The sequence below is a fragment of the Oenanthe melanoleuca genome, chromosome 2 (assembly GCF_029582105.1).
Source record: "Oenanthe melanoleuca isolate GR-GAL-2019-014 chromosome 2, OMel1.0, whole genome shotgun sequence".
Lineage (NCBI taxonomy): Eukaryota > Metazoa > Chordata > Aves > Passeriformes > Muscicapidae > Oenanthe > Oenanthe melanoleuca.
The window spans coordinates 48,026,115-48,044,123 of record NC_079335.1 but is presented as its reverse complement, the minus strand read 5'-3'; the positions used below and the strand labels follow the sequence as shown (position 1 = coordinate 48,044,123).

The window sequence follows — 18,009 nt, the reverse complement described above, 5'->3', positions numbered from 1 at the left end:
AGATGTTTAATGCTCTTGGAGAGGAGAGGTGTCACACTTTGCTTCATGGATATGCTTTCTTTTTCTCTTCTCAAGGTATGGAAGTACTTTTGATCTGAACAATTGTTGTACCTCCAGAGATGCTCTAAAATCTGTGTTTGGGGGATTGCATTTATTAAATTACCATATACGCATACACGCACACACACACACACTTCCCTGTTCAAAAACTAGTAGAAAGGACATACTTTGGCTAACTAAAAACAGAAAAAAAAGAAGGGCATTTCTAGGAGGATCTTTTTGCCATCCTGAAGCCTCATCTTTAAGAATTAGGGCTGCAGCAGGAGGTATATGTGTTGATTTAGGCTAATGAACAGTGGAGTGGTTATTTATGAGGCTGTCACCTAGGTTCTCTTTAGCAAGCCAATACTTAGCAGCAAACTTGGACACAAACAGGAAACTTGTGAGGTATCCAAGGGTGCAAAACAGCAGTTTGGATGTATTATAGAAAATTTTAGTACAGCAGTGGTCCTCAGAACAATTCTTTTGTAGGGCAGAATCTAGAAACCATATTGGAGAATGGTTTATAAATTATAACCCTGAGTGGACTTTGAAAGAAACTGTCCTTTCTAATTTCTTGTATGTATTTCTTGAGTCTTCACTTGAGTAATGGGATTTGATACCACTGTGCAGCATTTATGTTTCTCTTTGAAAAAATGAACTTGCTGTGAATGATTTAATATGAATGATTTAAAAGGCTTCTGTGGAAATCCACATATCCTGTAGTTTTTTGGCAGGTCTGTGCAGAATATGGTTATGTAATGAAAAGGTAGACCCTAAAGCAAAAGCTGATTGCTGATGCTTTGACTTCTGTGCTGTACAAGGTGCTGCGTTCATGACCAGGCAATATTCTCAAGCAACCAGTAGAGAGCAGCTGAGCTACATCCTAGAGGGGTTCAGAAGAAATTTGAACAGAAGCAGAGATTTGGCAAGGGGGGAGAAGGACACTTGATGAGTCACACACATTCTTTATGCTTGTTTAAGTAGTAACAAAGCCAAAAATATTAGTATTTACTGATGCTGTCTGGCACTTTGTTTCTTATTGCAACAATAAAGGTTGTATGTTGGTACATATGTAGCCACTTAATGAGTGATTATAAGAGTTTATCTCTCTGGGAGAAGAGAAAGATGTAAATTAAAGTAAGCCATCAAAAAGAGATATTTGTATTCCTACAGTGCATTTAACCATGAAATTGCAACTGTAGGGGTTTTTGGTGATGCATGTCCTGTGTTCAATGCTTAGAGTTCTAATATGTCATTGTAAATGTACTTAAGCTGCTTTATGCAAATGTGTTAAAATCAGATTTTATTACTCCAGGTTTTGATTCAAATAACAGCAGGTTTTCTTCCTAATTCAATTCAATGTTGCTCTCAGAGAGCACAAGATACTCTGTTACAGATACGTATGAAGTTCTACGTAACTTCACATCACCTTTTTTCCTTTTCCTGTATTATAGATTGTCCTTGTTATAGCCATTGCTCTTCCAGTTTTTAAGTATATGCATTTATTGTTAGAAAATAATACTGTTGTGTAGGAGTTTGCCTAAAAGCACTGGAATTAATTCTTGGCTATGTTCTAACCAATTTGCATATATTCAGCCAAACTATGCAATGAGAAAAGTCATGGGAACTCCCTCCTTCTGTAGCAGTGATGGCTTATTAGGCCATGTTATAAAGGTTTTCTTGGCAGTAAAAAAAGTAAATGCCTTTGGTTTCCTTACATGCCTTGTGAGCCCTTGCTGTAAGACTAATTAGTCTATCTATTAACCTAGATGCATCAGCATCTAGGTTTAATATCAGGAAGGATGCAGTGCTCTAAATCCATCTTTGAGCTGGATTTCTGGTCCTGCTCTGTTCAGGGTTTAGACAAATTGGGCAATAAGGACCTCTACATTGCAAACTCTTCTGAAGGGTTATTTTAAACAGAGATAACTGTGTGCTTTGTGCTTTGCATGGCTCACCTATCAGGTGGTGAAAAAGCAGACAGATATTTTCAATTTATATATCCAATTTGTCAATGCAGAATTTACTTTTTAGGCAGTAGAAATTAAAAAAATAAGGAGAAACTGTTGCTTGTTCCAAAGATAATTCTGTCTTTTGCTCATTTAAACATTTTTAGGAGCATGCATCTTCATTACTTGTTGGGATTGGGAGTATGCAAGTGTGGCAAGTCTCCTGCCTGACCACTGGATAGTGCTTCAAAATGAAATGGGTTTTCTGAAACTGTTGTGTTTGCCAGCTGGCTTTGTGCTCACTGCAGGTGTCCTAGGGCATTAGGTGCTCAAGTATAAGTACCTGAGTTGCTGTAACAGTGTTTGTGACACCTGCAAGTGATAAAGAATAGGCTGTTTATCATCTATTTAGCCTGTTTCCTGTCAGTGGTATCTGTAAGTGGATAGAATTGTGTGCTGGGTTTTGTTTTTCAATCTATTCCTGTGGTAGAAAAACTCAATACTTAATTTTTCTACTGATGGAAGTCCTCTAAGCTGTTTTCAGAGGAAAAGACCCCAAGGGTTTGCTTGAGGGCTGCAGATGAGATCCATGTGTGTTTAGATAGCCTACTGGTGATGTAAAGATTTAACAACGAAGACATAATTCATAACTTGAACACTGATTTTTCCTATTTTAAGGAAACCAATGTAATGAGATTTTAAGCCAACAAAATTCAGCTCTTTTGATATGGTAATTTCATTGCAGTGCAAGTTATTGCCTGATGTGATTATGTAAATGCCTACAACCTAGCAATGAAGAATCATACTATAATGTGATCTCAAATTACATGTACTATGTCTCTTTTTTAAAAAAGCCCTCTAAGTTTAAAAAATGCTGTCTGCCAGAAGACAGAGGGGAAGTTTCCTGAGACTTCCTTTTTAAATTCTAGAACCAAATTGATAGGAAGCCTGGCATGTATTTCCTTCTTCTGCTGAACTGATGGGTTTCTTGGCTACCCCTTTTTTGCTTTCTAGTGAACCAGTCTTTGAGGTTTGTTGAATCTCTGACGTGTGCTTTTCAAATTTTTTCTTTTATGTATAAAAGTTTTTGGTACTTACTAAAACTGCTTTGGAATACTGAACCTAGTGCTGTGATAATATTTTTAACTTATGAATTTTGAGATCTACCACTTCTCTGGGCAATCTCTTCAGTCTTTCAGCACCCTCATTGTAAATGATGGTTTCTTTATATGTAGTCTGAATTTATCTTATTTTAGTTTAAAACCTTGTCCTGTTGCTGCAGGCCCTGCTAAAACAATCTTGTTGCCTTCTTTCTTATAGGCCCCATTTAAGCATTGAAAAGCCACAGTAAGGTCTCCCTGGAGCCTTCTCATCTCCAAGATGAACAACCCCAACTCTCAGCTTGTCCTCCTAGGAGAGGTGCTTCAGCCCTCTGATCAAATTGTCAGCAAATTATGCATAAGAAATTCTTTCCTTAATGGAGCTGTGAAAAGAACAATAAATTTTAGCACTTTTTTTATTATGATGGGTTTGCAAAATGGTATTAAGCAGCTACTCATAAGTGATGTCTAATTAGATGAATTCCCATGATGCCAAATATTGCGTGAGTTTTCTGTCAGAAGGACATTTTCCTCTAAACATCCCAGACTCTTCTCTGCAAATGCTAAATTTGTTTAAACATTGTATCTTGCGTCTAAAAGAAGCAGGTTTTTGGAATAAGATTCCTTCTGGTAGCAGTATTTTTTAGATTAAAAGCTGCCTTGATGATAACCCATCTGAGACATTCGTGTGACATTTGTTAAAGTTCGGGAGAAGGCGAATAGATTTTTATGCCCTGCCGAAATACAATAAAGTCTTGAAACATCCATTAAAAAATATTTACAGAAAAGTTTTTAATATAATGTAGCTTTGGAAGAGGTGATCATATAGGTAGGAAATGCATCTGGAGGTGGCTAACACTAGAAAGTGGAGTGGGTGCTCATCTTTCTGCAACAGGAGCAATCCATGACCCGATCAACTAGAGTCTCACATAGGGCATCTGTGACTGCAAACTTGATGCAAGAAGTCAGTACTTGGATTGCACCAAAAAAAAAGAAAAAACTTTTCCTCTTACACTTTAATGTGTGCTGACTGGATGTATTTTGCTTTCTGCAATGATCGTATCTGAAGAGACTGAGTGAAGCAGCAAAATATCAGATTGGTGAGCTGTATTTTTAAGTGACAGAGATTCAGAAATCACTGGCAGATCTGATCTAAAAATGGCCAAGGTATCATTTGGAAAGGGATATGTTTCTATAATTTTTCTTTTTTTATCTTCAGCAGCAAAAGAAAAAACTTAACATTCAATTTTTAGTATAGATAAGATTTTCAGTCTTTCTGCCTTCTCTGTTGGGTGCTCCATAAACCTTTGCTTTTCTCCTGCATTTTTTTGTACACAATAATATTTTTGTAGCCATTTCATGAAACCTAGCAAAGGAGTTACTTGAACCAGCCACAGACTAAATGGCTCTATATGACAAGTAGCACATTTAACAATAAACTCTTTGCAATAATACTTTTCAAGTAAAATGGAAGATATTTTTCTGTCACTCCAAGAATACCAGTCATGATCTGTGACACAGTTGATGTTAATGACAGGCATCTTCTTATTTGGATTTAGGCAGTAAAAATGCCTAACTGTAAAAGAAATTTGAGATTTATGTTACTGAATAACAGTAACAGTTATAGAAATACCTCTTCAGCTGCCAGGTTGATACTGGGGCAAGAAATAGTTCCTGCATTTTTATAGCCCTTTTAGCCTTTTATTTAAGGTGTTTTGTATTCTGTCTTTTAAGTTGTCATTACAAAAATACTTTTATCTCCTCTAAGGTACAGAGGAAAAGAGTGTGGTCTTAATTAAGAAAAGGATTTTTTTTTTTTTTTGCAGTATTGCCCCTGTGTTATTGGAGCTAAGTGAGACTTTAGGAGGTGTTTGGTTGATATTAGTAAAAAATTCAGAACTCATCTATGCAGAGGCTGAAATAAATCCTCCTTCCCTTTCTCTAAATGAAAACCAATAAATCAAGGCTATTGAAGGCCTTGACAGTATTGTTCAGAATCTCAAGGGCACTTATTTAAAATTACTTTCTCACTATAAATAGTCCAGCTGTTTGATGAAACCTCTGAAATTAATTTGCTGTCTCTCCCTTTTTTAATGAAACATCCATTTTTTCATCTGTTAGTATCACAGGGGAGGTTTTACTTGTTTACTGTTGTTATTTGTACTATTGTCATTGTTGTTGTCTTTTTTTTTTTCTCTTGCACAGCAGTTCTGGCAGAGTTTATCAAGCCAGATGTGGAATGCTTGGAGTTGTTTGCTCGCAACCTGCAGCCCGGCTGGACCAGCTGGGGAAATGAGGTCTTGAAGTTTCAGCACATTGATTATTTCACTCTTCTGCAGAATGAGAACTGAGCTGGGTCTTAGCTATCTATACCTTCTGAAATTCCACATCTTCCCAGGGGGCTCTGAACTTAACTTAATTACTGATGTTGCACCTGAAGGTAACAGAAATAAAACCAATTGCATTTTAGTTGGAATTCTTTAAGTGATGGGATATCTCTTCAGTGCTTTCTCCCCTCTGTGCAAGGTGGTCCAATATTTCAATGGTCTGAACATATTTAAATACTGATGTTGTTACCAAAAATCAGTAAAGATACCTTCTTAACAGCAGTGTAGGATTAATAAGCAGGCATTCTTTATTTGGCCAGATGCATGAGGGAGTATCTCCTCTGAAATATTATGTATGCTGATTATAGAGAAAGCTCCTGTTTATGTACTGTATTTTACATATATATTCATTGGCCTTTCTGCATAACATACAAATGATAATAATTTCCCCAAAATCATTAACATATGTGCCCTCCCCTTTGCATATGTTCTTCTGTCTCAGAGGTTTCTTTGGTTGTTCCTGGTGGTCAGCCACCCCAAAATCATATTTGACCATCCAGTGAACTGGTAAAAAGTTGGCATAACTGGGCTGGTTACTCTGCAGTTTTCCTTCTTGGTCAATGTTTGACATGACCCTAGAGAATAAGGATTTTGGGTTTCTATAGGTTTGTGGGTTTTGAAGAATAATCATATTAACCCACCGGGTGTAAACAATTCTTCATCTGCCAACAGTGTTAGCGTGTAAGTTCATCCCTGTTCTTTTTCAAACCTCAAGAAAAATATATTTTAAAGTATTTTCACTGCAGCTATCAAATCTGAGCTGATAGCACATTGCTATTGCTGTACTATAGCTCTTGTGTTATTTTTAAAGGATTATAATATATTGTTTTTAAAGAGTCAATGTGAAGTAAACAGTTCTGAATTATGCATGTTAAAGAGTTTTTTTCCCAAAACAATGGATTTTGAACAAAATAGTTATGAAGGCAGTGTATCTTCCTACATATTTGTATGTGTTTGCCTCAGAGAAAATAAAAGGAGCAGTGCTTATGTTTATTGGCACATGAATTCATGGTTGACCATATTCTGTGTAAAACTGTACTTTTAAAACAATTAGCAATTCTCTCTGTGTATAAGATGTAATTTTTTTAAAACATTGTAAATGATAAATCTCAACATCTTAAAAATTCTGAAATTTTAACAGTTATATGTGTTTTTTTAAAAAATATTTTCTTATGTTTTGAAACTATATAAAGCCATGCCAGTGAGCTATATTTTTCAGCTAACATAAAAATGATCCCTTAAAAAAAAAAAAAAAGAATAGTACTCTTTGTTATCCTTTGTTGTACTTAGATTTACTTTGAAAAATACAGAGAAAATGTGATGAGGCCTCTGCCACTTATTCATTTGCAGCAGTAGAGGCAGAGGTGCTAGACAAACTGATTTTCCTGATGGCAGTCTCCTGAGTTCTGACTGTGTATAATGGAGAGCAAAATGCATTGCCTGATTTCTTTACCTTCGTTCCCATTTTGGTAGTCTGGTGAGCTGTGAAGATTTTTTTAAAGTTAAACTTCAAATGTTAACAGATAATTTTTTGATAATTTTGTAATAAAATGAAAATAAAAACATGTATCTTACTTGCAGACCCAGTTTCTATATTACTGTTCAATTTCATGTTTTACCAATTGGAACAGTGGAGTTAATAAAACAAGGAAAATGCTTTCGTCCTCCCTCCCCCAGCAGTAAAATATATACTCAAAATAAGTAAATAATATAACAGTGGAAGTAGTTATCTAGGAAAACATTTCTTGCTGCATGATTTTATTTAGTCTGCATTTTAAACTGTCAGTACTTAGCTACAAGGGAATGAAGGCTCCTTATTTCCTTTTAGTTTTGTAAGACATTCCCTACCTGGAGCATCTTCTTTCCCAGTCAGAATTCTCCTGCCCTTCCAAGATACTCTTGTCTGGTACTAATGATGTATGGGACTCCAGTGTGGAATAAATGATAACTGCTGCACTTACCTTGTTTTCCCTTTCTGCAGAACAGCACAAGAAATGACAGTATTGTCTGTTCCACATCCGCTGCTATGAACAACTCCAGATTATCTTTTTAATTACAACTAAAAGAAAGATGAACAGTCTTAGAGATCAGGAAACCACCTGTCTCCTTTGAGCTAAGCAGCAGAGCCCTTCTAAGGGAATAACCTTCTTTAGGCTGTTTAAGAATTGATGACCTTAATTTGTCTTTTCTGTGGAGTCCCTTTGCAAATAGTGGCTTTCTAGATCCTAGAATAATTAAGATTGGAAAAGACTTCTAAGATCAAGTCCAGCTGTTTACCTACCATCACTGTGTTCACCATTAAACACCAGCTGAGCAGCTATTTCCAGTACCTGGGAATTCAGCCTCCTAAGTATGGCTTACATGTAGAGGACTTGTGCAGGCAGACTCTAATCTTCTCAGGCTAAGTCAGAAGTTGAAGACTGGAATTTATATGATACCTGATCCTGTCCTAAATAATTACAAAATTGTGCCTTGGACACCTGTTTGCTGCTTTTCTACTGCTCTGGCCATGAAGAAAACCTTGTAAATATGACAGGTTCCACACCTGCAGCCAACCTGAAACCATTGTATTTTCTCAGGAGGAGAGTGCCTGTTGCTAGCTTGGAAATCTCCTGGTGGTATTGGCAGTTGATAGTTTCAGGGTCATCTTTTAAGCATAATTATTTGCCTGTTATGCTTCATTCATTCATTCATAGCTCCTTACAATTTTCCAGCTGTCCAAGACCCCAGCTCTTCCTAACAAGCCATCAGGTCATTCCAGTGTCTGTCAAAAGATTATTTTGAGGCAGAATCTGCAGCATACTGGATGATCAGTGATGAGTGAAACCTAATATAACTATATAATAAGCTAATATAACAGGATTTAAGATACAGTTTCCTTTTATGTTATATATGTCAATCCCTCAGGGGGAAAAATGCCCTCTGTTGTGTCAAGCCGTGTGTAAAAAAGAAAACATGCTCTGAAGAGTTTACAAAGTTAGTAAGAAATTAAAGAAAAAGGGAGAAGATAAGGATGGAGGAATACAAAATAGTAATGAGATGTTAAAGGTGTATTTAATGAGTGTAAGCCTGAGTATTATTCACATCTTCAGTGTTCCTAAGGAATTGTCAGGTTGTTTCCTTTATTTAAATGGGATTTTCTTCTTTTGTATTCTGGTATCACACATTCAAATAAATAAAAGGTGGAGTGTGTATCTTACTTACATTATTAACAAAATAAAATGGTTTTTTAATGCTATAAATTCTTCTTGTGGCAGCTTAGAGAAGTGACAATTGTGATTACTCAAGAATTTTCAGAAAGTGTGTTATTTGATACATCTGTTGTTATTTTAGCAGGACAATGGTAAATATTTCTTTGGCTAGATATTCTCTATTACTTAAAGTCTTTTAAATTATGTCTTATTGCAAAAAAACTCAGTTACATTACAAAAAGAAGTAATTTTAAGCTTTGCCTATACGTAGAGTACATCAAGTGTCATAATCAAACTTACTTTCATGAATCTTCAGGTTTGAGTATGATTTTGAAATGTCAAATTAGCATATGACCTTTACTTGTATTTTTAAACTTCTGTGAAGTAAAAAGAATTTTATCAGTAAGAAATGTTTTTGGAATAATGATTGCTAGGCATGTACTCCTGTGGAAACAGCAAAACTTCTTTTGCAAGATTAAACATTATTAAAGAGGTGACGTAAGTAAGGAGGTCTTCATAGCATTCAGCTTGAATAGGTATCAGCAGCAGCAAAGGGTTGACTTCTTAAAATAGATATCCAAAGTACATAAACAACTATAAATTACAGGAGATAAATGCTAGTCTGCCTTGATAATTGTGTTCATTACCCTCAACATACCATTAAAGACTTGCCTACTGCTTATTTTGAGCTGGATGTAACAGGGAGAGAATGGAAGGTGGCTATAGAATAGCCAAGGGATATGAGTTATGTTCCAGTTGTTGAAAGAAATCTTGTGTGTCCCAGCTGGCAGGTTTTTTCATAGAATCACAGAATAGTTTGATTTGGAAGGGACCTTTGCAGGCCATCTAGTCCAACCTCTTCGTCTGCATCAGGTTGCCAAGAGGACCCTCCTACCTGACCTTGAATATTTCCAGGACTGGGTCTGCCAGTTTTCTGTGGAGAGAATTGTATGTACATGTGTGTGCAGGCAAAGCTGACCTGTTGGAGTAGTGTGAATCAGTGGTATACAGTGCTTTGAATAACAATGATATGTGTGTTGCTAGGAATTGAATATCACTGTATTTTTGCTTGTCAGTGTCCTAATGTTAGCGGTTTGTGGGGAAAAGGTACTATTTATTTGGTTAGAGATGCCCCAATACCACACATGGTTTGAAAGCTTGCCTGGGGGCTGTGTAATAGATATATTTTTGCTTGGTAATCTTGTGGAAGCATAACATTGACACTGATAAGTGAACAGCAGAGCAGCTGCCAAGGTGTGTTCCCGTGGCCCTGGCCACATCTCAAAAGCATGGGAAGCCTGAAGGGGGTTGGGCAGGTGTGTGGTTCCTTTGGCAGCTTCAATGTGCCTTGACATCACTAAAATGACTTCAGAGCTGTTCTAATGAGGCTGGGTCACTTTGCTGAGCCTAGCTATGAGGAATTTCACTGCTGGTATGAAGGAGTTGAGATTATCACCTTGTCCAGGTTGTTCTTCTAGTAGACTGAAAACTTTCTAAAGAAAGTTGGTTTTTTACTTGCAAACATTTTTTTATTCAACTTACTGAACTCTTGATGTGCTGCAGAGCCTGGGCTTTCATCCCTGGGTCTGAGCCTGCCACATAGGCTGTTTCAGGTTTAAAGAATTATGGGCCATGCTCTGAGGGCTGAAATTCAAAATGCCTCTGGTCTCGAGACATCCAGGCATTCTTGGAAGTACTCTGGCTGCCAAACTGCAGGCAGAGCTCTGTAGTGGTCCTCCTTTGTGGCTTTTTAGCTTTTTAGCTACCTGTCTTATGAAAAGAAGGTCTGGGAGGCACTGTTGACACTGGGATCTTGACACTAAAATCACAGTGCCTTCTTAAGAAACATGTCATCTTTCATCCTTTCCCTGTGATGAGAAAATCTGAAACTTTCATTACTTCAGAGAATTTTTTTATTTCAGTTAGTAGTTTTTGTTTACTTAACAATGAAGTAAGTCTGACCTTCTATAAGCTCTGTTTTTTGCTGCTTAGTTCTTCCTCTATTTCTCAAGTGTTTTTCTTCAGTCTTATATTCATGTACACATTAGTAACTTTATTTTGTTAATTATTTCTAGCTGGAGGTGCCTTTAGATTTCTTTTAGCTGTTAGGATGGCTTGTCTTTAAAATTGTGTGGTTTGAATTTGTTTGTTACCCATTTCCACAAACAGCTGTAGATAATAGAGCATGGCATGGGATTGGAAACATGAATCTGGAGGTTAGGGAGGAACGAGGGGCTGCTTAGTAAGTGTAAGCAGGAGGATGGAAAGTTGGGGAAATAGAATTGGCTGCTACCACAAGAACATAAAAATGTGCAAGCCACGTGAGAGGAAGATGTGATTTTTCTGTTGTGTTGCCTAATTTGTAAGTAAAAAAGTTAAATAGGACAACAGTGCCATAGCAGGACTACTTTCCACAAGGAGATTTTTATTTATCAGTTCTCTAGTGCTATCTGTTTGATAACAAAACAACAAAGTAAGGCCTCATTTGATGACCTTTATGGAATAGATAGCCCTGAGAGAATACAGAAGACTTTTTTTTAGATCAGCTAGGGAGATAGTATTAATGGTTAAAATAGTATTACTAAAATGCTATGAAGGCAAATATTTGAGTAAGATTTCCCCATCTATTGTTCAATATGCAGTGGTATGTCTTCTTTTTTCCCATGTCAGTAAGTAACTTGTCTTAAAATAAAAATAGAAGTATTGCTTATCACTACTTGGAATGTCAGGCACCCGTATTCAGTTTTCCTTTTCCCATTTTTGCTGAGGGAGAATGTCAGACATTCTCATTTTGTCTCTAACATTGCCTCCATTTGCCTTAGATTGTGGAGTCTATAGTCCTTTAAGCACCTGGGATTGGTGGAATACTCACTTTGGCCTGTCTTAGACCTCCTCTTTTTTCCCTTCTCTTTTCCTCCTTAAATAGTATTTCTGTAACATATAGTTAGGAGATGAGAAAATGAGTTTTGTATGAGAAAGTGAGGGTCTGTAAAGAGGAAAAAACAGACAAAGTGGAAAAACAGTTCCCAAAATGCAGTGGAATAATGAGGATTGTATACTTCACAGCTGGTGCCACTGCAGTGCTCATGGTCCTCTAAACCATTGCTGTGATCAAGCTCATACACACATTTGAGACTTTATTGTAAAGATCTGTGAAGATCCATCTCTTCTCCTTTATGGAGATGGAGACATTTTTCAACACAGAGAGTGGTGCAGCCCCCTGGCCAGCATTTTTAGCACACAAACATTGCACACTGCTGGTTACAGGTCAACTGCAAAATTTTACGAAAATCTGAATTTCATTGCTGGCCTTTTTTTCAGCACAAATACAAAGTAAGGCCACACGCTGGCTGCTGTGTAGAAAATGAAATGCATCCAAGGTAAAACCAGCATCAAGGCAGAAATAAGTTAGAAATATAAGAATAGCTAATAATGTAATAGGCTAAAAATATCAGTATCATGGGTCATGATTTTACAGGATCATTAACTGAAGTTTGTAGCTAAATTTTACTGGTTTATTTAATAGCACTGTCTTTTAAGAGCTATATAATACTGATTCAGGAGACAGCTTATGTGTATTTTAAACAATTTGCATCTTTCATTACTCTCTGCACTCCAAAAGTTAGGCTGACTTCAGAAAGAATGTGTCCTTTTCTGAGGTTTATGGTTCATCTATTACATGATTCATATTTATGGTTCATCTATATGACTTCAAAAAGATAGTTATGACATAAAAATTACATTTTTTCACATCAAAGTGACCCAGTCAAAACTTCCATTGAAAATTTTATGAGGCCTACAGCCTAATTTTTTCAAAAAATCCAAGAGAGTTTAGATTACAAAGAGCTATTTTTGACCAAGTAAACTGGTCGGCAAAGTTATGAGGATTTCTAAATTTCTAATAAGGTCAAGGAGGTGTAGCATGTAAGAGGAGTCTAAATATTATTATAATTTTGACTGCATGATGCAACTTCCACATAGATATTATTTTTTGGTCCTGTGCTCTTCAAGGTTAATTATGATAAAGTAAAAAATGCCACAGAAATCAACGATGTTAACATTACCTCTAGCATTATAGGAGGAAACTTTCTAGTTCTACGGTACTGAAAAGCCTCATTTTCAGAGACTGGGAACTGTCTTATACAACAATTTCATTTAGTTGATATAATCATGGCTTTGTATAGCCATTTACATAATGACATTATAGGTCTGTAAGAGAAATAGGATTATATTATCCCATAACAAAGTTACTGAGGTTTTGGTATAATGTGGAGACTCTGCTTTTACATACGATTTTCATGAGAATGTTTTTTAAAGGAAATTATTTACCCATTATCACACTCCCCTTTCTGAGGTCTTAAGTAGATCTGGAAAGCCTAGGCCTTTTCCTAAGTGTCTGCTGGTGAATAGTGATTGGACAGTGGGATGGTTCCTTTGCAAGGGGGATGCACTTCCCTTTAGTTGATTTTCCATTGTGGTGAGTACTCTTATTGGAAAGGTTGCATCAATGACAGGAGATTCACTTAAAATGAAGATGTTGCCTCAGGGTTTTTAATTCTTAGTCATAAATCCTTGCCAGAAATCTAAATAGCTCTCTCAGTTTTCCAGAGCTGTTCATTATGCAAAACCTCTTTGATGATAGTACTAGCAGAAGCAAGAGAAAATAAATCCAAATGCACTCGTAGAGTTAAGACTCGCTTTGCAGCCCAAAGGTGTGAGATGATACCTGTTATTTTCATCACTGTTTGCTGTCTAGCCATTTATGAAATGCTTACCCACTGAAGATATAATAGTTTTAATTTAAAAATCTTGGTACTAGATACTTAGTTTGAGACCAGCTGTGACACTTAAGTATTTCCTGCTTTGATGAACCAGATGATGAAATAATCTAATTAGTCTCCTCATGAGAAGCAGTCAGAAGTATGATAGCTTTCCTATTTAAGAATCAATATAATGGCAAGATGGTAAAATCTGGCAGGGCATCTGTAACATGAATTCTTTATTATGAAAAAATGAAAGCTTCATACAGATTTGATTACAGAGGATTACTTACCTTCCTTTGCAATAGCCAGGGATTAGCAAGCAGTCCTTGTCCTTCTGCATACTCTGTGTGTCTGTGTGTTTGAGAGAAAAGGGAGTATTGAGTGAGATTTAGGGATACAACTATGTAGTTTTCTTTCTCTGAATGGGTACTATAGACTGATAATTTCATATCTACAAGACCTTTATTCTTTTTTTTCTATTTCTTCATACAGGAATACATGTGATGGTCCTCAGCTGGTATGAACTTGTGAATTTTCTTGGGAGCTGATGAAGTGATGCTAGATTACACAAACAAAGCCATTGCCTGACAGCTTCTGGTGTCCACTTTTCTCATCACTGATCATCCCTTCTGTGAATTTCTCAGCTTATTCAGACTAGAAAACAACAGATAGCTCCCTATAAGACAGGCGTAGTATTTTCTAAACCATCTGTGACTATTTTTTGACTCATTTTTTCCATGTAATCCCAGCATTTTTACTCACTGCATCAGATATAGCACCCTCCGTGTCTTACAGGGTATCAAACCAAATTTCCAGCTACATGTGATTTTAATTAATGCTTTGCCTTGAAGGAACTGAGCTGCTGGTAGCAACTAAGGATATTTGAGTTCCCCATCTTGTGAACATTGTAGCCTCATGTTTTAATCCACATCCATAACCCACGTCCTTTAGAAATTAACAACAGCTGCTCCTGATATCTAACATTTTAAACTTCTTTTATTTACCCTTAGAAACATCACAAACCACAATTTTAGAAATATTGAGCTAAGTATCTAACAATTCTTGCTTCTGGGTCACATGGTGTGTTGGAGTTTGGTAACACCTGCAGACATTCCCTTTTTTGCTGCTTGTCCTAGTATAGCCTGCTCATGTTGAGATATAAATCTCTTTAGATTGAAAAAGGCAAATAATTCAGGAGGCTTTCTAAAAGCAGCCAGAGCGTTTATCTATTTCAGTTACAAGTATTCCATCTGTATTCCACGTAGCAGAGCTCTATGTCTGGGGAGAGCTTAATATCAGATACAGCTTTCCCACTGGATGGGGATCTTTAATGTATCACTTGTGAGTAGTAACTCTCTTTGCTGACATTTACAGTTGCTGTTGATATTTCTTACCTCCTAATGTTTCCAGACACTTAGCCTTCCAGGAGGGCCTGAGCCGACTCAGGCTGGGGCGCATTTGCCTCCTCTGGGAAGCTGTTTTGCAGTTTTGAATATCTCAGCTATTCATAAAAAGGCAATGTGACTTTGCTAGCCCTCAAGAGTACATCTGTCTCACTGACTCACCACAGAGATGCAGAAAACAAATATACTTGCCAGTCCTGATAGTGGTGCTTGGCTTGTTGGCTGCTTCATGCAGTTGGAAGAACACAGCCAAGCTTTCTCAGGAAGGGCTTTGGGCAGACAGGTCAAGAGGGCATAGGCACCCAGCCAGGAGAGCAGCTCAATGGCATCGAGAGCTGGACTGCTGCATCATCTGGTTCATTAGAGGATGAAGCACTTAATTGTCACAGCTGGTGTCATAGTGAATCACTGGCACCTTGGAGAAGAAAGAGAATTATTGAGTATGACCAACGTGGACTCTAGAAAGAGATGGCTGGTAGCATGTGATGAAGGAGCTTTTATGAGGATATGCAAGATAACAGTGAGAAGTCTACATAAAGTCAGAATTCCAAAATAGCCGGGTTAGTATAAAGCTTAGGATTCCAGGTGAAAACTTGTAATGCATGCCGAGCTTGTATTAAAAAGGGACCCTCCACTACTAACCTTTAAAATATTTCATGAACTTCTCACTTGAAAATTTGATTTATGATGAAGATTCTCTTTACTTTGAGAGGTCTGAGCTAATTTTTGAGTTATTTTCTCTTCCTAGTTTTTGTTTGCAGTATGCTTAGCCAAGCATGATGCAAAATACTTAGTTATGTATAATGTAAAAGATCAGAAAGGTAACTCATGCCTTCAGCTGTTGTTTTTAAAGAACCATCTTTTACATGCTTACTATCTACTAAGAGGCGAGAGTCATGTGTGCTAAGTCACTTATCTGGCTTGTTTACTCCATCTTTGGGAGCATGATTGTCGGTGGAGAATGAAAATGGAGAATTCAGAAACAGATGAGAAAAAGCAGTGATGATTTCAAAGCACTGCAATGAAGGATAATATCTCAGATATTGCCATGGTCTCTAATCTTACCTAGCATGTTCTTCTAAAACTCCTTTGTTGTGGCAGAGGTGGCTGTTAACTGAAGGAAAGCAGCAAATGCTGCAAACCACTGATGGTGGCACTAGAGCCCTATCCCTCTGTTCTCCTCCCCAGAAAGCTAATAAAGAACATCAAAAATAGATGTTATCAGGCCATCAAGAATTAACAACATGCAGCAGATGGTAACACCTACCCTTTGCTATATACCTAATTTTAGCCCAGACTGTTTACCAGCAAGTTGTGGCAAAGGTTAAGGAATCCAGCGCTGAGGAGCGGGAAGCGACCAGAGGCAGGAGGGAGCAGAGAGGTTTTCTCTCACTTCTGTCCCTCTTTCAGATTATCATTTTAATCAGTGGCTTTGCACACCATGATTACCCTCAGTGAAATGAATGAAAGTGTTTCCTTCAGCCTCAAACTATCAGCTGGTAAACTGCCAGTTGACATCTATGGCATACCCAAAAAATGGAGCTATATTTCATGGCTGAAATTGAGCTATCTCCCTGAAGGTGTTATCATGGGAAATGCAATTACATTATGCAGTGTGTGTGTAGGGTGGGCACATGTGCTTATGGATGCACATACATAGTTTCACCCATCATGTTTTGTCCTTACCTTCTTGCTTTATTTGCTTTCCTTTCCTGACACTAGCAACAGTGTGATTTAGGACAGTGCATTGATGTGTGTTGGATCTGTCATTCTTGTGATGGAATATCTAGACTGAGACCATGTCTTCACCACAGGCTTAATTCAGGCTTCTACCTACATTTTAGTACACATCTCTCTGTCAGCAGCACACTTAAATTTTCACCTGGGCTTATGTGAGCTCTGAACAGATGTTTGCTGTCCCAGTGAGGGGCACAGTTTGAAGTCAAGGTCTCTGCTGAAGGGTGGCCCAGCTCAGCAGTGCAGCCTGTCCAATGCAGGGAATGGCTCAAAAGTGCTGGGTGAGAAAGAGAGCAAGGATTTCTCCACCTGGAATGAAGGATGCCACAGTCGGGGTTAGCAGACCTGCACCAGGTATTTGATACCAGGTGGTCTGGTTTCTCAGCTGGAGGAGAAGCAGGTGTCACTGCTGGAGGTGTTCACCCCAATGCTGCAGCCCCCCAGCAAGGGACAGCTGGCATTTTGCAGCCTTATTTCTGTTCCCCTCATTGTTCACCAAGAGCAGACCACACCAGCTTTGCAAGAGGCTTGGCTCACTCTCACATCTACAACGCACGACTGCTGCCTTGATGCTGAACAAGGATTCCCTGTCCCAACCTGCACCCTTTGATGTGTATTTGCTCACTCAGTCCCTGCTAGGTCTTCTGGCCATAGGCTTAAGTTTACCCATGAGTGCATACTGTGAAGATGCAGGGAGGGCCTGCAGAGTAGAAGAGACCTGAACATTTCTGAAGGGGGATGTAAGCAATAGGAGAATTTTCCCCAAAGCACTGGCCAACCTTCCTTTGCTCTGCCTTTGAGAGGGTCATGTATAGATTTAATTAATTTTTGTTAAATTGCCGTATCACAAGCTGTGTTTCCTAGTGGGAAGTTCTGTACACAAGATGTTTAAAATGTTTTTCTGCTGTGGATGCTTTGTGTAAACAGCAGTTCAGTGAGAGACAAACTGCCCTGAGTTGCACAAGTGAATAAAAATTAGTTGAATCCCTGGTGCTGAAGTACGGACTAACTACTGTGAGTTTTCTGTATTTTGTGCTTGGTTTGAAGTGCCTGAAAGTTATTGGGGTTTATATTTATTATTTAACAGACTTCTCCTGGGAAGACAGCTCTGGCCTCTCTCCACTATGTTTTTCAAGAATAAAAAGCTCACAAACCTATTCATTTTGAAAGTTATATTAGTGGAAAAAGGGCTGTTTAATTTTTTAAGGTTGAGTTTTCGCATTTACAGTTTGAAAAAATAATTCGTAGGGAATCAGTTTTCTTTATAGAACTGCTGCCAATTTCCCAGGCACAAGCATTGAATTTGTATGGGATGTAAATAGCTTTTTGTGAGTAGTCAAAATGTGAAATGATGATTGTATTAATCAGATAAAGTAAAATTTGTTACCCCTGAGTGAACATAGAAGCACTGGGCATTACAAAGTATGCAAGGACCCC

At 37.7% G+C, this 18,009-nt stretch overlaps 1 protein-coding gene across 3 annotated transcripts in view; it reads left to right on the top strand.

Moving 5' to 3' along the window:
- Nucleotides 1-17,563, top strand: part of METTL4 (methyltransferase 4, N6-adenosine) — a 29,194-nt gene extending 11,631 nt beyond the window's left edge. The window contains exons 9-10 of one of the 3 annotated variants that reach the window (XR_008839789.1): nucleotides 5,297-5,531; nucleotides 13,925-17,563. Coding sequence is in view for 2 of the 3 variants with exons in the window: in XM_056484177.1 (XP_056340152.1) it covers nucleotides 5,297-5,442 (146 nt within the window). In the remaining variant the exon portion in view is untranslated. Of the gene's footprint in view, nucleotides 1-5,296; nucleotides 7,059-13,924 lie in introns of those variants that run through there. The other 2 variants (XM_056484178.1, XM_056484177.1) reach the window with 2 other exon arrangements.
- The last annotated feature ends 446 nt before the right edge of the window (nucleotides 17,564-18,009 follow it).